This window comes from Scomber scombrus, chromosome 17, assembly GCF_963691925.1.
Source record: "Scomber scombrus chromosome 17, fScoSco1.1, whole genome shotgun sequence".
Classification (NCBI taxonomy): domain Eukaryota; kingdom Metazoa; phylum Chordata; class Actinopteri; order Scombriformes; family Scombridae; genus Scomber; species Scomber scombrus.
The window spans coordinates 13,479,059-13,504,513 of record NC_084986.1 but is presented as its reverse complement, the minus strand read 5'-3'; the positions used below and the strand labels follow the sequence as shown (position 1 = coordinate 13,504,513).

Sequence of the window (25,455 nt, the reverse complement as noted above, 5' to 3'; positions counted from 1 at the left end):
TGATGATCTAATATGGAGATTCTCTAAATTTAACTTCTTATCTAGAGCACTGGCATGGATGTCTACATATTTATCTAATAGTGACACATTTCCATTAACATAAAGTGTATAAAAGGTATTCCACAAGGTGGTGAGTGTTAGGTCCCTTATTATTTAGTCTATATATTGATCTCCCTCAGAAGTGGCATGATGTAGAACAGCAAATGTATGCTAGTGACGCTGTTGTATGCACACATGTAAAAACAGCTGTGTTAGCAGCTTTTTTTCTAAAGCCATGGTACAACCTCTTAAGATATTCTCATCAAAGGTGAAATGATTTTAAATATCTTAGCATGGTTCTGGCTCCAAATTTAAACTTTAAGAAACATGTTTTAAAAATGGTAACCACAGTACAACTTAGTGAATGTTAAACATGTTAGAAACTGTCTCTCTCTGGATGCAGCCAAGATATTTATGCACGCTGTGATCCTTTCCAACATGTCCTATTGAATTAAATATTGGGAGCAGGCTGGAGAAACGGCCATAAGACCTCCTGAATGTTCATACAAACAAAGTCTAAAAACTCTGGACAAAAAGCCAATGTATCTCCATCACTCTAGAGTACTGGAAAAATACAACTTACTGAGCTTTGAGAATTTTAGATTATTGTCAAATTTGTGGCTGGTTTATGAAATTTTAAATGTTGTACACTTGCTCAGTAAATTCTGTTAGATCCTCCAGAATATCCTCTATATGAGATTGTAATTTACAATTTCACTGCATTGCATTTGAGCAATCAGCTTACTCTGTAGCAGCCACAAATCAATGGAACACTCTGCCTGATGATTCAAGGAGCTGCAGCTCTATCAGCACTTTCAAAACCAACTTTCAAAGTCTGCTTAAAGCTACTCAGCTCTGCACTCACTTATTTTAATATTCTTATGCGTCTTCTTAGCTGGCCTTTATTTGACAAGCATTCATTTGCGGTGTGTGTGGTTTTGTAATGCCTGTCTTGCGTGTTCTTTATTTGTATAACTTTGTATGTTGTTTTAAATCTGTACTGTTTGTAATTGTGTTATTTGCTCTGACCTGCCAATGGACTACAGAAGCGAATTAGCTTGAAGTTATAATGTGGTACGGTGCATCAAATGGTGACATTTATGTTTGAATCTCATTTAAAAAAGAATTAAATAAATAAAAAGGCTGATTGGGAATGTGTGTCAGGGAATCGGAGGCATTCATTATTGCGTTGCCTCTGTGGGGAAAAAAAGCTGTGGCACCCTCACCAACTGCGTCTCCCTCTGTTGTCTGTCTCCTCTAACACTGGCCTGTATTTGTTAGAAATAAAAAAAATATGAATTTTGATTTGCAGTGAGGTTGGCTTGTTGCCTCACAGATCAATGATCGTGTAACTTTAAGTTTCATTGTAATAATTATGAACACTTAAATACTAGTCTTTACTACCTCAGAGACAGATACACTTTTCTACCTAGCAACAATGTACAGTAGGCCAGTAGGCTGGTCCATATGGGACTAGACATGCCGCAGAGAAAGTCTACTCATGCGCACATTGAGCAATAATGTCATACTGTGATGAGCTCTTTACAGAATCAGACAGCGCAAAAGACTGTCCTACTAAACTACAGCAACACTATGTGGCACTGAGAAGGAACACATTAACAACCATGATGCTCTAATATACTGCCTATGTTGAAACACACACACTCAAACATACAGTACATCTCATTAACGGCACATACTGTATTTAGCTATTGTAAAGATATAAACACTCATCTCTTTCATTTTCTCAATGAAGCACACATGAAAAAATACACAGGGTAGACATGTTTAAACAGTACAGAGTCATTCTGCATTTTTATTATCAGCAAAAACAAACCACACACCACATTACATTTTAAAAACAAGAACGCTTATTGTGGATGTACAGAAAAACAAAACTGCAGCTGAAAAACTGAATATTTTAGTCTTAATAAAAGGTATAAAAAGGAAAGTGTTTATTTTGTGAAATAAAAACCTTTGGGCCAACAAAATGTTCCCCCTCGACATGCCACTTTAAAAACACATGCAAACGTAAAGCTTTCTAGTATGGACACTTTCAAAATACTCTCCACGTGAAATCCCATAAATTATAAAATATCAACCTACTGTATTGCCCCTGAACTGTTTCTTAACAGAGTAAATCCTACGGAGTACCTCGACATGAAACCTGAATGCATCTCAGTTGCCTATAATGGCTTCCTCCTGAACTTTTCCTTCCAGTCCACTGATCCAGAAACCACACGATCTTCTTTCAACAAATCAAACGTGTGGTAACACCCAACCCAATTTAAATTGAGGAAAGGAGATGCAAACAGGATGCCACTTTAGACTGTTTGCACTCCATCAACAAAGATAGACACATTTTTCTGGCATTGATCAACAGTGAAAATGCCTTTATACAACCAAAACCTGGGAAGAACATCAAAAACAGCACCATTTTTTATTTTATTTCCTGGATTCTCTCCAACGTGACAGCCACGTTGTTTCAACACAAAACTTCTACAAAGTCATACATGGTAGCTAAGTCAAAAAAAGTATTTTTTGCTTGATTATAAGTTCATAATATCTATACTCTTTATCAATGTTTTTCTCTGTTGTTAGCATGCAAGACGGGTGCTTTGCAAGTGTTAAAATCAAACATTGCCCTGCTTTTGTCTTTGGCAGCTGAGGGTTTATCATATTGCAGGTTTAGGCCCTGCTCCATTCTGGTTGGTTCACAACTGAATGCTCGGAAATGAAACTGGGCCCAACCCCATAACAGAGTCATGATTGTACCACAGCTTACAGGTTTTTGAGTGTGTTGGTGCGCAACAATAAATAACTAAATCCACCTCTTAAACCTGGGATTCTGCAATTACAATATATTTTCTGCAACCTGGAAAAGTTAGACTTTTAAACATCTTATTGTTCTGCACCCACCCAAAGATGCTTAACAAACTTAAACAATCTCTGTAAAAATGCCGCATCACACTAATGCCTCCATGTTAATGACATTTAGGACATAATACTCCCAGTAATGGCACACCTTCCCTTAAAGGACTTGACACGTTTAAGTGTCGGAGTTTCAAGTTGTCCTCAGGTTCTGACTCAACCTTTTTTGCCTTTAGGTTGTCAGTGGTTAAGGTTCAGTGCTGATAAACAGGTGGTCTGATCCTGAATGTCCTTGAAGGCAGCATCACTCACTATTAGAGAGACAAGTTAGCAGAGTTAAGTGAACCGGGTTGTGAGAAACTGCAATGTTTGGGCTTTGTGCTTGGATCTAAACCACCAACTGATATGTATTCTGGTGAAATAGCTGGAGGAAGAGCAATGAACAACATGATAAGTGAAAGGCTACCAATCATACAGGTTTTGGATTCTCACACAGAGAACTACAACACCCATCATGCCTTGCTGTGGTGAAAAGTGTACTAAAACGCTGGGTTAATGGCAAAAAATCTTTACTCTATTTTAGCCTGTCTTGCTAAAAATGTCCCCACTCCTTCCAGAGTTTACACATCACAAAAGGAAGGAACTGATGTAATAACATGCTCTGTGCTTTGAAATGAACTCAAAATAAAACTACAGAGCTCCTTTACTGTACATATGCAAGCGCTGATGGCGCAAGGATAATGAGGTTGACTTGAAAGCAGGACAATAACACAAATCGTAGAAGACCACATTTCAATCACATGAACAATAAATGGTAACATACAGTACTTTTTAAAAAAAAAAGTAGTAACAGCAAAACACCTCAGTAAAAAATAAAATAAAAATCATGAAGCACTGTGCTTACATAGTGCTACAGCTAATTTCACACCTACTGCAGTACAAACATGTTTTTACCACCTCCCTTTTTTGAGATTTGTTGGGATTTGAGTCTGTATGGCTGTTGGGAGTACAGCATTGGCTTGAAAAGTTTAAATATGGCTCCATGGAATTAGGTGGTTTTCATGTTTAAGCAAGGTTGCAGTTCTGGCACGCTCCAGGGCTTGACATTATTGTGGCTGTATGCTATTTAAACATATTGGTTGTGTCATGATTTTGCTTACGTACCTTTCAACAGTCAAATACTATAATACACCTTGTTATCTATGCGAGTGTGAAATGGATGACTAGTGTTATATGCATGGGTTTTATGGTGCATGTTTGCAGGTTGCAGAATAGTTACTAATGCTGTTATGTTTGGATAAGTTATACCGTGTGATGAAAATCCATGTTGAGTGGGTTAACTTGGTGGAGCTGAGATGACGTAGATTATGGTTGATTGATGGTTGACATGGCAGCCATTATAGGCCCTTCTTAGTTGGTGCACTGAGTTTTCTCATTCCCCTTATCCTGCCCAGCAACTCACGGACAAAGTCCTATAAGGAGGAGAGAAAAAAAATGTTAGACAGCCCATCCTTTAATTATTAAAAAGGTTATCAAAAAAAGGCTTTGCACACCCAAATCTCTCTGCTTCAATCGGGCTTGAATTTTTCAGTGCTTCTTAAATGATGCTGCTTTCCTGTATCTATGTTGTCTTTCACTGTACCCATAGAACAGATTATGAAATACTCCAACAAAAGAAGAAGACCACAATTGTAATCAAGCCTAAATTTCTGTTTTTTCCATTAGTGTTCTGCTGTTGTTGTGAGAGCTTGATTGGGATGTGATTACCAGAATATGGATAATAAATATCCCACATAACTGTCAAAAATAGTTACATAAGTAACTGGCAAAAGTTTAAGTTTTAAAAGATTGCTCAACATTTTGGGAAATACAGATATTTTTGATGTAGATTAGATAAGATGATTGATAACACTCTGGTATCACACCATCTCTAAGAAGTCACTGCTACCACCCAAAAAATAGTACGGCACCGCACCCACCCTTAAAACTGCAATTTGCTGTTTTTATTGTTTATTTTTTTATTAAACAAACAAGATCAAATAGGATGTGCTGGTTGGTGGATTTTGTTACCTTAAAATGATTAATTGATTATCAAAATAGTTGGTGATTAACATACTGTCGATCGACTAATCAATTAATCGACTAGTGGTTTCAGTTGTAGTGTAATTTCCAAAAATGTTTAAATATACTATACTGACATGCAATGCAGCATTACAAAATATGATTGTTGGCTTGTCACTGTGATTGACAACCAACTGAATTTCACGCTTCAGAGTTTATCCTAGTGCCACAGGGAATTGTGTGGGATAAAAGGAGCTCAGGATGATGAGCAAAGTGGAATCAAAAATATCTTAAATTGTACTTAACGCATGAAAAAAAAACAATCGACTAAAGGAATGGAAAACAAAAACTGAACTGCTAACTCCAGGCATGATGATATTCCTCTTTAAACATGCACAGGAAATACTGGATTATGAGGAAAACCAAGTCAGTAAGGAAGAAGGTCAAAGAGATTCCTTATCTTGGGTTTAAGAAAGAGGTGGTAGAGAGATCCACAATAGTGAGACTTTGAAGAGAGTACACTAGAATATAATCCCCCTCGTTAATCAAGGGGGTGACACTGCTCATGACCTAATTACTGACATCTATGCCTCCCCTCCTCTGTCTCACTCTTGCAGTCTTTATACATCCCTCTGCAACCCTCTCCTGCTATCTTTCTTACTTTTTTCCCTTTATCTCCTGTTCTGTCCCCAGCGTGCTGTACCTTTTTCTCAGTGTACTAATTCTTTCTTTCATCCTTCCTCCGTCATTTCCTGTCCCTATTTTTCAGCTTCCCCTCTCCCTGTCGCTCTTATTCTTCCTTTTTCACATTCATCTTTTCCCTTCATCATATCTGTCATTGACCAGTTTATCCTCAGCTGATGCCTCCCTTCTTTGTGGGATTGTGTTCAAAATGGCATCTGTGCTTCTCCATTCTCAGGGGATTATGATGCACTTGTGTGTGTGTGTGTGTGTGTGTGTGTGTGTGTGTGTGTGTGTGTGTGTGTGTGTGTGCGTGTGTGTGTATGTGTGTGTGTGAGTAGGTGTGGAACAAATCAGCGGCTGTCAACCTGGCTGGACTCTACCCTAGTTTGAGCTACCAGTGACCTTGTGGTGGTTGTTATAGACTGACCTAATGCCACACATTCAAACACACACACACACAAACAAACAAACAGGTGACAGATGGGGAGTCTGAGATTGCCGTACAAAGTAGTAATGTGATTGGTGTGTACTACCTTTAATCGCCAAAATGGCTTAACCCCACCTAAACTGAACCCAAACATTTAACCCCACTTTACACAAACACACACGCCTACTGAACATACCTAGGTCTCTTTTTTCAACAACAGATTTAGTCTGTATATATACATTCTTATTTTGTTAACGGTGTCGAACATTGTCCTCTGTGTGTGTGTTTTTGTGTCCTCTGGCCCTTTTGGCTCTTGTATTGTATTGAGGTCAGGAGAACAGTGACATGTGAGTGTGTGTGTATTTGTGTGTGTGTGTGTGTGTGTGTGTGTGTGTGTGTGTGTGTGTGTGTGTGTGTGTGTGTGTGTGTGTGTGTGTGTGTGTGTGTGTGTGTGTGTGTGTCACGTCAGCCATTAATTAACCACAGACATTAGGCACATCTGGGCCATGATGCTTCAACATACAACGGATTGTACTCTGCAAATTGAATGGTGCAAGTGAAGATCAATATGTCCATCTACTCACAAGCTGCTAGGTCATTGATATCGAGCATTTTATTGTATGTACAGTACAGATGAAAGACACACTAAACATACTCACATCTGTTGGTTTGTAGCAGTCTATTAATGATTCCTGTGTTAGAGAAAGGAAAACAGGGAGAGTGTGTTGGATTAAACATGTTCACGTCCTAAAAACAGTACAGCTGCTGGATTAAAAAAACAACAATTTAGTAGTTCATGTAAAATTCCTGACTCCTGTGTCTGTTTTGGAGGTTGTTGGTGTATGGTTTTAATTTACGTGGATAACAATCCAAATGCAGATGACATAATGTTACTTTCAAGTATAGCTAAAATGGAACTAAATGGCTATAGGTTTTGGTGACAGGAGGCAAAGTCAAAATAACCTGAGTAAGCAGCAATGCCAATTTCTACATTGAAAGGAAACATTTTGTCTCACACATAAAACAAGCTAGTTAGTCTCGCTCTTAATCCATTGAAATTGCTTTCTTTACTTATGCATATAGACTCCCAGAAGGGAAAAGCTATATTGTGTGATTGAGGTTGCCTAAAGCCATTCTGGAAAATGATGACAACCCTGACTTAAGTATGTAGAGAAAGGGTTGTTTGGCAAATTCCAATCAATTTCAAATTAGGCCTAGTTGCACATAGAATTATAGATTAGCGATATAAAGCACAACTCTTTCATCTAATCTTTAAATCTATAATAATCAATGTAGAGTATATCACAAAGGTGTTTGCTAAAACAAACAAAAAACAAAACACATACACACAGTCGCTGGGATATACCTGCAGTTTGATGGCTCGATCATCATCACTGTTGACTTCCAGCAGGTCATCAATGTCTATCTCCACCTCCGGCATCTCCTCCTCCTGGAACACAAAGACAGTCTTGGTTAGTGGGCAGCAGCAGCAGAGGCATGTCAGGAAAACAACGACATGCAAACCAGCAAGACCAGAGGAACTCAACAGCAAATTAAAATGAAAACCTAAACTAAGAACACATTTTGTATTGGAATCATCATTGCCATCATGTTGTAACATCCCTTTTTCCGGACAACAACTTACAATCAAAACCAACCTCAATTACACAGTTTGTCTCACTTTCACAGTCTTCAACTTCATTTCACCTCTCAGCACGAATCAAAGTCTGTATTCAAAACACAGTTTCCACGTCTCCGCTCTTCAAGCTCCACAGAGGCAGAACATACAGTCTATTTGCCTATGAGGAACAGGCATCATATGGAAATGTCATTGCCATGCAGCGCTGCTGGGGCTGGGCCGCTTAGTGGATCGGTGGTTAGAGGCTGTATACTGCTCAACACCACTTCAAAAGGTCTTGTGTTCCCCTACTTTATTTTATTTCACCACAAGGCTTGTGCAGAAGACGCACACAGGGAGGATCAACCTTTCCCTCCCAGCTACCGCATGATTTTTCTTCTAAACTCTCCCTTCTGAGAATTAAAGCCAAAGAAACCATGTACAAGTGAGCTTACACGTCCAAAAGATGATCTGCTCACTAACAATATACTGGATGATTACAGTAAAATGGACTCCACTGCTTCCCAGTATCTCTTGAGAATTATATCAATATTGGATGACTCCATACCATATATATATGTCCAGTGCCCTTGAAGGAGGAAGTGTGCCCTTTATATAGGGAAGTGGAAAGTAAGGTTGTTGACGTCACTCTCTCCAAACATCCATGCAAAAAACCGCAGTTCACATCAGACCAGCCTTTTTATTAATCATAACCACAATCTTTTCTGTAATCTTTCCATAGTTACCACGTAGATATCGCAAAACACTTGGGATACAGGGTTGGCTATAGAATGGCTCTCTGGAATCTCCATTTAATTAATCTCAAATTCAATATCTCCTATACATAGAACCATTAAACAACATTTGATTTGCGGTATTCAGTCGCTTTCAGCTCATTGCTTTGGTCATTTGGTTGACTCAAAATGGCTCTCACCGATGGTTCATAGAAAATAGTGATCAGCTGTTACCAAGAATAAATTCACACAAGATGCCTGTATGCTAACTGTCAAGAACCACAAAATGACTGGCTGATGAAAGATAAAATGTATGTTGCTGTCTGTTTGTTTGAAAATGTCTTCTTGGTGACCAAAAATGGCTTCATTGAGCTTTAAATTAGTTAGAATTTCTTGTACGTATTTTGCTTATCAACTATCTCTTAAAATAGATCTCTAAAAGTCTTACATAAAATTCTGTAGTGTCGCACATAGGAAGACAAGCGGCATTTTCTTTGACCTACTTTAGATTTAGCATGCAGGACTGTTCCTAAATAACAATATGACAATAATATAGTTTCCTTTAGTCAGGATGCAAAATTACTGAAACGGTTTTCAGTTTTAAAATCTGTGTGTGTGTTTGAGTCTCCCACTGGACTCCTCTATGCTTTAGCCTAGAGCGTGCACTGGCATTCAGACACAGGAACAGCGAGGATGGAAGGACGATTTGATTTTAGCTCTAAGCATTAAAGCTCAGTCACTGTGATTTCTCTTTTTGTGTAGGAGGATTGATGTGCACAGAATGGAATTAACTCACAATTATACCTTCGAGATTACAATACCAATAAGACAAATGATAAATGTGGTATGTGCTCAGTGTTTGACAACATGAATACAAATAAATTACTTCAGCAAAGGCATCTGGGAATTTTCATATTAATCATTCACTGTGAGGATGAACATAAAACATGAATGTGCATGTTTCACTGAAGCAATAAACACAGTTTTGATTAATCATCATCTGAAAACTTCACATTTATTATTTACAGTCAAAAATTCCACTTGACATCGGTGACACTCATACCTGTCTTTGACATATCTCATCTGCAAGCACTCACACACACTTGACTTGCCTCCACACACTTACACACATGGTTACCCCATCTTCATCCTTATTCCTGAGCTGTTAAGAGGCATTAACAGAACCAGCAATTTAAGCATCTCAGTCTCTCCACAGACAGGCATCCCCTTTGACCCCTTTCATAGACATCTTAGTGAGCGCCTTAGTGAGTGGGTCTCGCAATGAAACACCCCCGTCAAGGAATCAGAAAAGAAAAGCAGAAAGATGAGGGAATTTAGCGGAACATATCAAAAGGTTGTCACTCATTAGTACAGAATATGTGTGCAATGGAACCAGATGACTGAGGTTATATGCAAATGCCAAACATCAAAAGGAGAGATGAGCTATTTCAAACAGAGGAGAGGAGGTTTAAAAGGTTGTATAGACAGAGAGAAAATGATAAACATGATGCCGTTACCATTTTAAATTCTCATACTAGGAGACTTTTTGTTTTTCATTTTTATGTTGTCAATATGGTCCTCTACAGTCCACTAAAAAGCCAAAATGCATATTTGGTCAAAACAGCTACAGTCATGTTTTATCATATACAAATGACAAAAAACAAACTGCAGTAACTGCACTTGTAGTAGTCTCTGCATATGAGAACAATCCCAGCTTCTTGGGCTAAGTTTGTTTAGTTGGAAAAAAAAAACAACCCACAACTGACATACGCTACAGTAGGTTGAGCAAGTTTCATGCCCTTAGGACAGATGAAACCCATTAAAGGTCCAAACTAGAATTTCAAGAACAACCCATAAACTCAGCTGCACCTTAATCTTGTTTACACTTGACAGCAGCTACCTGCAAGTTGTGAGAAGAATACAGAGGTTGCAGTCTCAGTTGTGACTATCAAAAGCAAGAAATTAGATGCATTTTAAAAAATAAGACTGAGTGGTGTCATGGTTGCACACAGTGGTCTGCTGGTCCATATGCAGAGACAAGCTTTAACCTAATAATAGAGATGAATAAGTGAATTAGAATGAGCAACAGAGAAGTGAAAGCCCATCATGAGAGCGAATTTAACACACTGACCTACTTCTGAAGAGGGTTGAGGGGAAAGGACAATGCTATCTATCTACCAAATTCAAATTCAAATTCAAATAAGCCTTAGTGGCAAGACATAACAGAAATCTATATTGCCAAAGCAGTACAGAAGATTATTTATCCATCTATCTAACATAAGGTAGTTAGTACTTGGTCTGGCTGCCCATGTGTTTGTTTGTCCCTGACTCTTACACTTGTCAGCAGGCAATTCATCCTGTGTCACAGTAATTGGTGATGACTAGGGTAAGCATGGCATGTGTGTGGAGCATGACTGAAGGCAATCTTAGCCGACGTGAAAATCTTCACACGCACACAGGTTTGCACATCAATCATTGTGTTAGGACATTGAACCGACTTCCATTCATTGTGAACAATGCCTAACCTTAACCTAACCTTACCCAGGACCTGAGAAATTATGTTTTGCCTCATTTGGACCAGGCTTTGTTCCCCATGAAGACCACTTGTCCTGACAAGGTCAGTGTTTAGACCAGAAAAAGGTCCCAAAGAGGTAACAAAAACGCACACACAGTTTTTATTTTCGTCGCCATCAATCTTCTGCTGAGAAATGCTCACCACGGGGCTTTGTGTCTCTGTGGAGCTTGTGAGAAAGCACCTAAGTGTGTTAAATATACTGCATGCAATGACAAGAATGGAAACACACTTGCACTCACTCACTTAACATGCAGATAAACACTGAACAACACTGTTGTTGTCCTACTGATGATCTACAGCCTAAAATAGCTGAGGTCACACCCACTACCCCCAGGAAAATTATCTTCCAGCTTGCCAGCAGTGGAGGGTGACAAAATGACAGCGCACAGGGCTGATTTGTAGGACAGTTGATAAAAGGCACAGGATAAAAACATTCAAACAAATTATACAGAAGCTCATCCTAACAAGACATATTTTATATTAGATTTATTCAAGTATGTGATTTCAAGCAGCACGAACAACACCAACAGAAACCAGACAGAAATAAAGAATAGACCTTATTATGCCTGGCAGCATTCAGATGTTCAAGAAAACCACAGGAGACAGCTACATACAAAAGCTACCTGTACTTGAAAGTGTATTACATTCAAAACTACAAACACAATATATGCATGTATAAATAAATAAATATATATATGCTTGGCAAATCATTCTTGCTTGATAGTAGCAATACAGTAGATCTTTCTGTGCATGCCTTGCTATAATATGCACCATATGAGAAAAAACTGTTATCTCTTGTGTACTATAGTGCATTGTCAGCAGTGGTTTGGTTTATAATAGTATTGAATTGGGACACAGTAAGAATGTGTGTGTGTCTGTTTGTATTTGAGAAACATAGCAGCAGTATTTGTTGCAGATGAAGGCAACTTTGCGCATATGCAGAAGAAAGATGTACTCATAAAAACAGGAAAAGAGAGTTAGTGTGCATCTTATGTGTAAAGGATAGCGTGTGTGTGATGGAAAGATAACAAGGAACAAAGTGTTTATGTACTGAAGGCAACTTTGTGTAGGCTATATGTGAGAGCCAGCAAGGAAAAGAGAATCTGAAAGAGAAACAGGGAGCAAGACAGCCAGCCAGTGTATTGGCTGTGTGCAGCGAAAGTGTGTGCATGCGTGTCAGACTTGTTTTTAACCGACAGCTAAGCAGCCGGCAGCGTTTTCAGTCTGGTTCTTCTGGGATGAGGTGAATCAAAGCTAATGTAAGCGGCCCGACCCTGTGAATCACCACAAACTCTATTCAGACTCTATTCAAACACTCAACATGAACAAAGAGTCAAACTCCTTGTCACAAGGAATCACTTCACTCAGCCAAGTGATTCATGATTATTCCTATTCATAGCCCCCTTATATGAACTTGAACTACCAGTTGTACCGAACAGTGGCAAAGACTTCCTGAAGAAATAAATGCTAAAGGATTTTTTCGCAAAGGTCAGTTATATGGAAACATAATCAGTATAAGTTTGTGTTTTATTTTTTAAAGTTTTATTTTAAAAAGGTATGCGACAGCAGCCAACATTCTACTGTTAAAAGATCACATAATGGCTGAGTTGCTAGTGGCTAACTCAGGCTACAAATTATACTACAGTTGTTTCACCTTTGCACTAGCTTTTGTTCTTTGTGGCTATAGATAGCCAAGGGGGCTATCTCTCATTTAGCATTTCTTTGACCTGCCTTCTTGTAAAAGTTACACATGGTCCTTGGCTTTAATGTTCATATTCTAGCATTTTAGCATACAAAAAACTATATATAATAATTCTCATGAAGATGTACAAGCACAGATCATAGGAACTTGGTGTTGTTTGTTTGTATGATCTCCACAAACATTTACTACAATTGTCCCCCCCTTTCTGGGTTTATATGTAATTGGTAATATGCATGAATTCTTAATAAATTTGACTCCATGTATTAGCTAGTTTTAAAGAAAGAATCTAATGTAGATTGAGACACAAATCTACAAACTGAAAAATAGGTCATTTTGATCTGTTAAAAGAATTACAAGAACTACATATGAAACCCAAATATAAATCAGTTTGTACTTAAAAACTAAATCAACTTAACACTAACCAATTTCCAGGAAATTAGTATAAAATTAGAGCGCCTGTAATATGGCCCGTTATCAAAATGTATAACTATCAACATTTGATTTGAATACTATCTTTATCTAGACATTTGGAATGAACAATGACGTCAATTTATTTATTTTCTGAGGCTTATTTGCATTATTACACACAGCTCAACAGAAGTTAGTACATGGCCGAGTTGAATGGCTGCTGCTAGTTTAGACAGCAGCCACTCACAATCAGGATCACAGCAGGACAGAGAGGATGGTTTTTAGACAGAATCAATTACAACTTACAAAAAAATCACAAGCGCATAACTTACAATGGCGTAAATACCTACGCAACTGTGCTGGTAAAAATAGGTTTCAGCTTCTAATAGCAAGTGCTGTAGTGGATGCTGATTCGTCACTGCTCATTTTTCAGAAAGACATGAAAGCAATTGTAAACGAGAGACTAAATTTAGTTACAGAAGCTTGTGGAAGTATGAAGGATGAAGAGACTGTACTCTGAAATGAAAAATCTTATCATTGATTATTCTAGCCTCATAGCATTGACTGCAGGCCAGGCAGTAGAGTAAGAAGGGTGCTTGCAAAAAAGATTTTGTCTGAAGCATCATGGTAGCTGTCAGGTACAAATGATGAAAATGGAGGCTCAGCAATCAAGACTGCTGTCTATCAGTTGTAATTTTTCCCTACTGTCATTAGAGTGAGAGAGAGTGAGAGTTAGAGTGAGAGTGAGAGAGATAGAGAGAGAGAGAGACAATGTGATTATGTTCCAGTGGTGCAAAGAGCACAGGAACATTAAGTCTCTGCCTGTAATACAATATTGAAACACAGCCTCAGTAACACACATGATATGTTGCCAACACTGACAGATCCCCAACAAATAAAACTGGGTGCGCGCACACACACACGCAGGATATAATCTTATTTGGTTTCAAAGAGAAGTTACCTGGTGAATAAGATAACAACACCCACTCTTCAATAATTGCAGCTCTGTATGCAAGTGATAAAAAACATAGTAACAAAGGAACTAGAGAATTGGCAGAGAGAGGTATGGATAAGAGGGAAGAGAGAATTTTAATAGTACAAGGATACATAAATGTTCTAGCAGATGATGCTGTAAACAAGGGAAAGTCATTAAGGAGTCAGACATGAACGAAAAATAAGAGAAATAGGATATATTTTATGAGATGTAGGCTAACACAATGAAATAACAGAGGATGTCTGCTTCATTAGAGATGGATATGAGGGTAACAAAAAGTTAAAAATACTGCATAAGGGAAGTGAATAGAAAGTAATTAGAGGTATGTATGAGAGCAGTGATTAGAATACGTAAGTGAAGAAAGAGGAATACAGGGAGATTGGGAGCGCACAGATAAGTGGGTCACGGTGATGATGAGGCATGAGAGGAAGGAAGAGGAGGATTGTGCAACAGCGAAAAACCTCATAGCTCAGCTTTCTTCCTCTCGCTGCACTGCCATGCTGTGTCACATCAAAGCGAGGAGGAGCTCGAGGTAGGGTGAACTCATCTTAAGAGACCGAAAGAGATGAGGGAAAGAGAAGTACTGCAGGACAAAGACAAAGCAGCTGAGAAGCCAAGAGGATCAAGGTTAACTAGAGGACAGAGAGTGTATGAGAGACGGAAACAATCAAATACAGGCAGAACTGGTAGGGTTCCCATGAAGGTTAGTAAAGTAAGGGGAGATGTGGAAGTGGAATGGTAGAAAGGGGTGTTTCTACCGCCTTTCTCCTTTCCATCCCTCCCTCCTCCCTCCTTTGCCTCCGTCTTACCCCTCCAGCGATGCAGTTTGCTGGAACTGTACAGCACAGATGATGTGGCTTCACTGGGTAAAGTTAGCTGCTTCAGCAAAAAGATCTTTCCCACGCTGATTCAGCTGTACTCCAGAGGACATTGTATATCAGACAGGGGAACGGTTGAAAAAGAGGATTGGAAACATACAATTCTCAAAGGAGAACAATGTTAATGCATGCTGAGTTATATCGAAGCTCTTTGTGATGTAAATGTCTTAATCATTCATACACCCCTCATTGTAATAATAGTTGCTTCTTTGTGATGTGATTGAGGTCACCTTTTCTGGGGAAAAAGACATATTGCAGATTATCTTTGACACTGCTGGAAACTGCTCCAGAATACAAGGACAATCAGGACCTAATATAACTAGAATGACGTCATCATCTGCAAACAGTAGAGATGCCACAAATACACTAAACTGGGGACTCCCCTACACCTCTGATTTTGCATCTTGTAAATAGCAGAAGTATCAAAAGCCTAGTGTGCAACAATCCATGTGTGTTTAATCACAGTTTTTCTTCACAATATGCTGTTCTGGACTCTGTGTATAGCATTGAATTAACATTGTTCGAATCAATGGCATATAAAATGGCAATTAAAAACACATTTGTCGTGGCACACATGGCTTGCGATATAAAAACATCCTTACTGGGCATCTAAGCAGCATCTCATATCCAATATGTCCTCCTAAATAAAAGGCAAAATATGTTGTTTGTTATGGCAGAGGGGTAAGGGACAAAATTGAGACCTTGCTGCAGCCAGCTACTGATCTGGCCGGTGCTAGTAACGGAGAGGCTGGCGGTTGGAAATGACAAGCTGACAATTCATTTGACCAAGGCGATAGCTAATGCATATAACCTAGCAACCCACTAGATTGACCTCTGGCTTAGCTACTCATTAGCTTCTGAGGATGGTAGGAGTTTCCTGATCTGATGATACAATTTATCAATGATTACAAAAAACATTACAGAAATAAAAAAAGTCATTTTCTGATCTGTAACTGCCTATGTTTATGGTTCATTTGGTTAGGATTCAGGAGTTTGGGTTACAAAAAGGGTAGGGAATGATTATGGTCATGGTTAAAAGAAACCCACATTGACTGTTGGTAGGAAAAAGCAAGCAAAAACCAGTCTCCCATTTCTCTCTATGGACTTTGTGTCTCATCACACCATTTTCTCCTTTGCTCCTGTCAAACAACAATCATTATTCTTATAGCCACTAGAGGTATTTGTCTCTTGAACATAAAAACATGTTATTTTGGGTCATTTGCTGAAAGAACTGATGCTGTCTTTTTCTCATATTGTCATACTAACATTGGACAATTCTCCTCAGAGTCTGTAGAATAAAACAGCTTACAGCAACCACCCCAACATATCATCCTCCTACTGTTAAAATCCTGATTTAAAGCTCAGAGTAAGAATTGTTGTGGATTCAACCATGAAAATGCTGGCATCTGTCTTGTGACTCTATTTCAGTTTTGTGGTTTAGGGGTGTGTGATTCCTTTTACTGTATTTACCAGGCAGACAGTTCCTCCCTGAGGCTAATGTATTGACAGCTGGGCCTATTTGGACCTTTGCCCTCAGCACAAAGCAACGCTTCCAGCCAAACTGGACTGAAAGCATCAATAGCACCAAGGTCACTAGTCAACCAGCCTAGCAACTAGCTAGTCAAGACGCTAATGGATTTATTTACAGTCAGAGGCAATTAGAAAAATATTTGCCATGAAGACATACAGAGAGTAAAATTTTTACCCATTTAAGCTTGCTTACTCATAGGATCCATCACAGCCAATTGTGCACAGCCATTCAGTATACAAAAGTAGACATGCAGGTAAACTACACACCCACATGAACACACCCCACTGACTTTGAAAGTCAAAACAATAATCTGCTCTCACTCGGCTTCTCTCTCACGTGTGAATGACGACAGTGTTTTGCATCTTCTTTGCAGCGCCAACCATAGAGAGTGAGTCAGTATTTGTACACAGCCAGTTTATAAACTGTCGGCCTGCTGACAATGAAACCAGTGATTAACCGGTTCATCTTGGGATGGGAGGAGATGTCATAGGAAGACAAGAAAGTCAGTGTGCAAGTGTGAAAAGTCAGCATCTCTTCCTTTCACCGTCTCAATGCCTGGTCATATCTGCAACCCTGGTCGCTATTGGTTTCCCCCTTTTACTATCAAGCTTTGCAACTAAAAGCCCATATGACACAAGTTTGAAGACCAGACTCATTTGGTGAACAAAAATTTAAACAGCTGGCAACAAATTAAAACTATCAAAATGGAAAGCATGCCACTTGACTGACTGCCAATTTCATTTGCCATTTTAAGACTGTTTCCGTGTACCAATGTCTCTTATGATGCAAGGGCTATAATTCAAATTAATATCCTGCTGACATTTTGCTCTTTCCTTTTTCTTCTTCTCTTTCTTTGCTCTATGCATCGATATTTTTTATTCTACGCAGGCAGACAGGATGTGTTTCCCCAGGGTTGGCAGAAACATTTAAAACCACCAGGACAGCTAAGCCCCTCAACGCAGCATACAGGGTTAATAGAGTAGGAAACCACAAAGGATGGGGAGGAAATTGAACAGACGGCTGACAGCTAAAGCAAAAAATAAGACCAAAACCTTCTTAAACCATTTAATTCCAACATGTTATCATCATTGTTATGTTTTCTGAAGATTACTTTCTTTTCATGTTCCAGTTTGATTACTTTTCTGTCACAATTTAATTGGATTTTGCTGATTTTTGGGCTAATGATACATTGTCACATTGTCAATGCATCAATTAAACCTTTTTGGTTACACAAGCATATGTGACTAACAGTGTCAACTACAGTTACAATGGCTAACCTAGAAGTATGTGAAAACGAAGAGAATAAATGCTGGAGAGAAAAATCACAGAGTAAAAGAGGTGGAGGAGGATAAGAATCAGGTAGGTGGCTGTCCCTGTGGATCAACAGTCTGCAAGAGAGGAGGAAAAGCATAGAGAGATGATAAAAAAGAGGAAAAGAACGCATTGTGACCTTTGCCCTTGCTTTTGCTTTTCGAGATAGATATTTGATACCTTTCTGCTTCATGTGTGTGTTTAAAACTGTTTCAACAGCTGGTGGCTATCTGCTTGCTAAAAGGCCTTCTTGTCAACACCTCTGATTTGTGTAGCAGCAGATGTGTGTGTCTGCAGGTGTTATATGAAATGTGTCAACACGTGCTTGGACATGCAAACACACACACACACACACACACACACACACACACACACACACACACACACATACATACACACATACATACACACATACATATCTATTCTTGTCTGTGCAATTGAATTGGCAGATGGATGAATGTCTGCCTTTTTGAGAGCAGATAACAAACACAATGATGACCTTCCCCACCAGATCCATAAACACATTGGGGTCACGCACTAAAACAAACACCCAATGTACTGGCTAAATCTCCCGATGGGAGGATCTGTTGCCCAAGCTGTGACAATCAAGTTTATAAAGCTTGCATGTATTTCTCTTTTTCATTTCTGCAATGTCTCACATATTCTCTCACTACACAATTAGTCTTTACAGTTTTCTCTTTTTGTACAATTCTGCAGATATTAAAACTCATCTGATTAGTGTAACATGCACCCAAAGCTATAACTGAGAGAAGCCATTTTCAACATAATGAGGTAATTAAGCTTAGCCCACTTCCTGTCATTACTCAGAGTGAGACACGTTCAATTGATCACAGAGGCGAATAACATCCATCAACTGTCAGCGGTGATGGATGCACATTTAGAAAAAATAATGAAGTAACTCTATACATACCTACAGCCAACAACAGTAACCTGGATCATAAAATAACATCTACTTCCTCTGTATGTTCAGTGTATCCAGTAACCTTAATGGTAACATAATGCCCCTCTTTCTCTGTTCGTCCCTGGCTCATAAGATCCAGCATGCGATTCCTAAACCTATTGAACGTTGCTAATGACTTGGCTTGAATTGCACTGTTTACTCCTCCTCTGCTACAATATGAGGTTCACATGACACACGGTTGTTCTCTTTCCCAGCAAGAACAACATGAAAGGCGAGCAAGGGGAAATATTATTGACAAGGTCACAAGACAAACAGGGGGAGTAGGAGGAGGAGGTATACAAGGTAATGAATAATTCGGAATAATGAGAGAGAGAGAGAGCGAGAGAGAGAGAGAGAGAGAGAGAGAGAGAGAGAGAGAGAGAGAGAGAGAGAGAGAGAGAGAGAGATGACAGAAGATGTCTATAGAGGTCCAGAACAAACACAAAAATTGCATTATTGATTTAACTGCCACTTTTTATTCTAAATTAAATCGGTATATTGATTGTTTTACAAAACATCTAAAAACAATGAAAGATATGTCATAGTTTCCTAAAACCCAAGGTGACATCTTCAAATTGCCTGCTTTTTAGACCAACAGTCTAAAATCCAAAGATCACATCAGACAAAAAAAACCCCAGCAAATTCTTACAAATGACTGTCTGGAACTGGGGAATATTTGACATTCTTGCTTTTAAAATGGCTGAAAGGATTAATCTATTACCAGGACAGTTGCCGATTATTTTTCTGTCAATCGACTAATGGAGTAATCATTACAGCTCTACATGTAAACATCACCTCAAGACAGACCCTTCTACACAAAACAGTGTGGACATTAAATAACCCCCCTTTACTGTGATGACTGTTATCCAGAGAGAAATAGAGCAGCAGACAGTAGTGAGCATTATCTATGATTATCCATGAAAAGATGCTCCATCTCCTACTTCCCCTTGCTCCATTTGGTCGAAATATGTACTATTGACCTGTTTGTGTCTGTCTTTCAATGGAGTGCACGCTCTCGTGGTCATCTATTAATGGAAAGGACCCCCGACTGCTTGCCACCCCATATCTGCTATAGTGCAGTGGAATATCTTCAACCCAAAAAAGCATTTATGGCCTCATACAACACCCGCACACACCCACAGACACAAACATAAACACACACACAAGGCCCGAAGGCAGAGCACTGTATACCGGCAGTGTCTGTGCTTGTACACATGAATAAGCTTCATTGAATGGGGCTCCATTGACGCTAAGCCATTAAAAGTAGGACATTACAGTGTTTTCTCTCCCCTTATTCTGTAGCTTGCACCCCGACAACACACGGAAACTGCAGAGTGTGCGAGCCTACAACAGATTTACCAGTCTATCAGTCTCTCTCTCCTAAACACACACACACACACAAAGTAAAAGGCCTAAGCTGTCCGTAGCTTTTCATAAACAGCTTTCATTGATTGTGTTGAGGTGCTCACAGACAGACAAACACATCACTCTCCTGACACATCCTGCCTTTTTATTACCTAGACTTGACCTCGGAATTAAATACACTCCCATACAGTCCAGACTAGTTGCTCACACTTGGCTCCTGTGAGTAGGAGTGGGTGAGGTTGTCAAGGTGTGTCAAAGAAACAGAAATAAGAATGACGCTGCAGCTGAGTTTATATTCCAGTAATGCCATACGGAGAGGTGAGGATTTTTGTATGAAAGTTTTAAATGGAAAATGTTCAAATATGAATTCAAGACTGAAACAATACATGGATTCATTATTTAAGTTTTCATGTTCAAATGAGATGAGATTTTTGAGATGTTATTACCCTTGTGTGTATCTTTGAGTTTTGAACTGTTGGTCAAACAAAACAATCAATTGGAAAATGTTGCATTTTTCTTAATTTTAGACCCAAACTGATTACAGATCAATTGAGAAAATAATCACCAGCTTAATCAATAATAAAAAGTTATTGTATGTTGTAGCCCTCAAAGTCAGTGATGCATTATGAATTTGTTTTGATTAATTTATACAAAAGTATTACTTATTATTACTTGAAGTTTTAATTGGTGGATAGAAGCAGTGATGGATTTGTCTGGTGCCAACACGGCAGAAAACGACAAGGAGAGAATAAGACATTGTAGTCCTCATCTTCACTGCATTACAAGAGCTGGGCTGGGAGCACTTGGTTCCCTTGGCTTTGGTTTCTCGCTCTCTTTAAGTAACCCCCCTCCTCTGTGCTCTTTCTCCTCTCTGTCCTTTGAACAGCGAAATGAACGGAGGCAACATCTCCCAGGAGAGCAGGGGGGAATCCATCTCTGACAAAACTCACCTTCTATTATCCTACAGGCCTAATCCAAAGTGAGAGGACAGAAACCAATGATGGACAAAACCGTTTTAATGAAATGCAATGACGCAGGAAGAGGAAAAGAAATGCGTATAAGATTTGTGATTTATTTTAATAAAAAATTGCCAAAACCTTTTTTTTTAGATTAAAAGAATAGTTTGACATTTTGGAAATGGGAATTTGCACCAATTCACTTTCTTGACAAGAATTAGACGAGAAGACTGATACCACTGTCATATCTCAGTCACAAGATGGTTAGGTTATCTTAAGACAGGGGAAATAATTAGGCTGGCTCCATCTGAAATATAACCACCTCCAACACCTCTAAAACTCACTAATTAGCTTTTTATATCTCATTGATTTAATCTGTACATAAAAATTAAGAATGAAGTTAAAAAAAAAAAAAAAAATTCAACATTTAACCTTGTCCTCATTTTTACACATTTGTTTTTGTATGGATGAAATAAACAATTACTGAGTATTAGAGGTTCTGGTACAAAGCCTTTGAACAGAGCCAGGCTAGCTGTTTTTCCATGTTTCCAGGCTTTATGCTAAGCTTAGTTAACTATCTCATGGCTCCAGCTTTACATTTAACAAACAAATATATGAGTAGTATCAGGCCTGTCCTCTAACTCTTGGCAAGATGGCAATATCCAATTTAAGATTGATGATTTCTGTGTAGGGGATGAAATTTGCTGATGGCGATGCATTACACTAAAATGGTAACATACCAAATACAGCATTACTATGGAAATCACTGCATGGTCTCATGTAATACATGCATTTTTGTGAACAGCCCATTCTTACCAATGTATTTTTCTCACTTTCACTATGAAAGTTAATGCACCTGAGACATTTCTTCTGGAGAAAAGAAAATATAACAGAAATTCACAAAATAAAATCCAATTTTGTCTGAGGTAACCCCTTTTTTCACTGAATTACTTTTTGCATCAGCACACATTCATCCCCCATTCAAACACACATCTGTGTGATGTTCTCTAGTATCAGGTTTTCTTATGAAACCAATACAGAGGCTGACCTTTAAGCCAGACCAGCACATCCAAATCAGCAATGTCTCCCTCCCTCTCTTTCTCTTCACACACATACTCAAACACATACACACAACAATACACACACCTGTCTAACTCATACATCCAAACATGGAGGTGTTAACAGGCATAATGGTAGTGTGACTTCCTGTTTACAATCATGTGACCAAACATCAGCAGTAAAGTCCACCTGCTCAAACACTGTCATCACCTATCTATTCATGGATGAACAGAGTGATGCAGGGATGAACATAAGCCTTAACAATGCACCAAAGTGACAACGTGTCAGAATAATGATATACTGGTTTCCTTACCCGCTGTCTTCTGAAAAGGCTGAAATCCTGCCAGTCTGTCTACCACACTGCAATTATTCCAGCAGCAAGTATGGTATCAGACTTCGTGGGAGAGTCAGGGGATTCTAATGTGATATTATCCCATTTGCTGTGTGAAAGACATCATATGAGGAGCTATCATTCTGCTGGGAATATATATATACACACACTGAAATCTGGGCTGCAGAGTCTCCATCATTAAATTGAAGTCAAGACAAAAGGAAAATCTACAGACAAGAGAGTACAGTTTTATTTAACACTAATCTACAAAAAGATTGATAGTATATAAATAGAAGTGATTTCTGTCCATCCAGAAAACACAAAAGAGAACGCGTCCTATGATTTCCGATAGATGGGTTTTTAATTATTCATCTAAATATACATTTGCACTACGCAAATAAGAATTAAAGCCTCACAGAAAATCATCTACTGGAAGAGAAAAGTAAATGTTGCATGACCGAGACAAGCCTGCCTGAAACCAACACTTGGCCAGTGCACTGCAGCCCTCATCGAAACATCAAATGGATCAGTCGATCTGCTTGGAGGCATCATACGACTTGTAGATCAAGCGCACCTGCTGATGACAGACTGACATGCAGCCAAGAGCTCAGCTGGCTTTGAAATGTAAACTCAGGTTATACAGCTCTTTTCAACTTGAGTGAATACGACAGCAGGGCTACAAAGAGAAGGAAGAGGTTTGCAAACAAACAAAAAAAACACTAGCTGAGCATTAGATGGCTCCAAAAAGATTCACTTTTGGTAATGTTTTAATAGATGAAAGCAGTTGTGAACTATATGGAAGCATTGTGCGCATGTGCAGGCACTTGCAGTTTGAACAGTCTATTTGCCTTCAGTATGAGAGAGAAATATTTGCATTGCAATTTTCTGTTAGTAGTGGGAACCTCAGACAGACAATAACTCTTTAATGTTGGTATTCAGTGTCATGTGCATACACTGCACATCTTTTTTTTATAGTCAGAGATGGAGAATGTTGCATAAACCACATGCACACAATGTGTACATTCAGGTCTACACACACACACACACACACACACACACACACACACACACACACACACACACACACACACACACACACACACACACACACACACACACACACACACACACACACACACACACACACACACACACACAATAAAACACATCCCCACTGTGTAGTCTGGCAGGTTAATGTGCATGCACGTGTGAATGCACGCTCACACTGCCTGTTTCATCTCTGATTGGCTGAGCTGACAGACATACTGCATGTGCAGTGCAATATGCATGTGTGCATATGTGTGTTCATGCAGACCCTCCACTGCAAAGAAGGGGGTCAGAGCCAGAAGAGGCAATTGGCTGGTAAGGAGAGTCACAGCATCAGCACATCCTTAACCCACTGACCTTCTTTCCTCTTCTCCATCCCTTCCCCCCACTGGGCTCTGGCAGCATACTGTGTGTGGCAGCGGGGGCGCACGGGCGCGCGCACACACACAGACCACCTAGATGTCTGTGCTTACACGCACACCCGCACGCGCATAAAACCCCATTGGCACCACCACCCCAATCATTAAATGGTAAAAAATGCGACTTGTGAACGTGACAGCGCAAAATAATTGGGCTGTCAATACTGTCTGGCAACAAATCCTCCTACGAAAGGTGAAAAGGGTTTAAAAGGTCAGAAATTTGCCACAGAGAGGCGACACAGGAATTCATTCGTACACATAGCGTGTCACTTCACACGGCCACGGAGAAAACAGGACTGACCATCATGAGCTTTTGTGGTTTAACATGCCTTTGGAGCTCGAGGATGACCTGATTTAGAACTGTCAGGTACATCGAATAAAAAGAAAACCCCGTTGCAGAGTGCAGTGTTTCAAGTAAATTAAATATAATCGGGTTATGGCACATTCCGGGGCGATTTGTGCGTAAAAGGCGCAACCGTGCGGTTTCTCTCGCACTAACTTTCTTCCCTGGTTGACCCAGACATCCTTCTCTCCCCGTCTACGATATAGAAAAGGGGAGAGGAGACAGTCGAGGTCGGAGTCTTCAGCAGTTTAGCAAACATAGCCTACTCATTATTAAACCAGCTTTTAGGACGCGCAGAGAGACTCCGGCTATCCTCCACTCAGCTGTGAGCATGTCTGCAGCAGATTGGCTGTCACTGTTGCAGAGGACAAAGATACAACGACACTGGATGTGGGGTCCACGGTAGATGTGGGTGCATTATCTTGACGCCTTTGCAATGATTTCAGAGCAACTGAAATCCCAGATTCGAAGAGTTCAGCTGCAGTTGTTAATACAGAAGGGGAATCACCTGCCATGATGGTTTTGAGGGTGCATTAACCGTGTGTGAATTAAGATGTATTCCACTCACCTCACAGTCATACAACTCGCTGAGCTGCTCAATGATCCACTCCTCCAGCACGAGTCTTTTCCGCAGCTCTTTCCTGTCGTACTTGACCGTCACTTTGCCCTGTCTCTTCTGGACCGGGTCATCCCCGGTGATGGGGCCGGACCCCACGCAGCCCACCCCGGCCGCTGGCTGGAAGAACACGCGGCTGCCGGCGGGTGGCAGGGGAGCACTAGTCTCGGTGCTGGCGGCCGACATTGCGGGATGTGAGGGCTTATACTGAAGAAATGTGTGAATGAGTGGGGACTGTTGCGCTGAGAGTGGACTGCGAGCTGCTCAGCAGACAGGAGAATGGTGAGGAGCTTTTAAACAGCTGCTATTTAAAGCGCAGCGCCGCAGACAGCCGAGTAGGCGGAGCAAACACTGCAAGAAATGAGCGTCTTCTCCTGTTAAAATTAAAAAATTCTTTTCACCACCACCAGATGGTAGCCTATTAAATCACTTATTTCAATGTGTCAAATGGTTAGCAACAAATGTCAAATATCAAAAAATATATAAAATCAATTATAGCGAGATAATTATTTTAATTGAAAACAC

At 39.6% G+C, this 25,455-nt stretch overlaps 1 protein-coding gene across 1 annotated transcript; it reads right to left on the bottom strand.

Moving 5' to 3' along the window:
* Positions 1-4,115: 4,115 nt before the first annotated feature.
* On the bottom strand, positions 4,116-25,116 carry ppp1r14c (protein phosphatase 1, regulatory (inhibitor) subunit 14C). The gene is made up of 4 exons (XM_062437600.1): positions 24,883-25,116; positions 7,449-7,532; positions 6,742-6,774; positions 4,116-4,382 (listed from the first exon to the last, which is right to left on the bottom strand). Exons 1-4 carry the CDS (start codon positions 25,114-25,116, stop codon positions 4,308-4,310), a joined length of 426 nt encoding a protein of 141 aa, XP_062293584.1. The 3' UTR covers positions 4,116-4,307.
* Between the last annotated feature and the right edge of the window lie 339 nt (positions 25,117-25,455).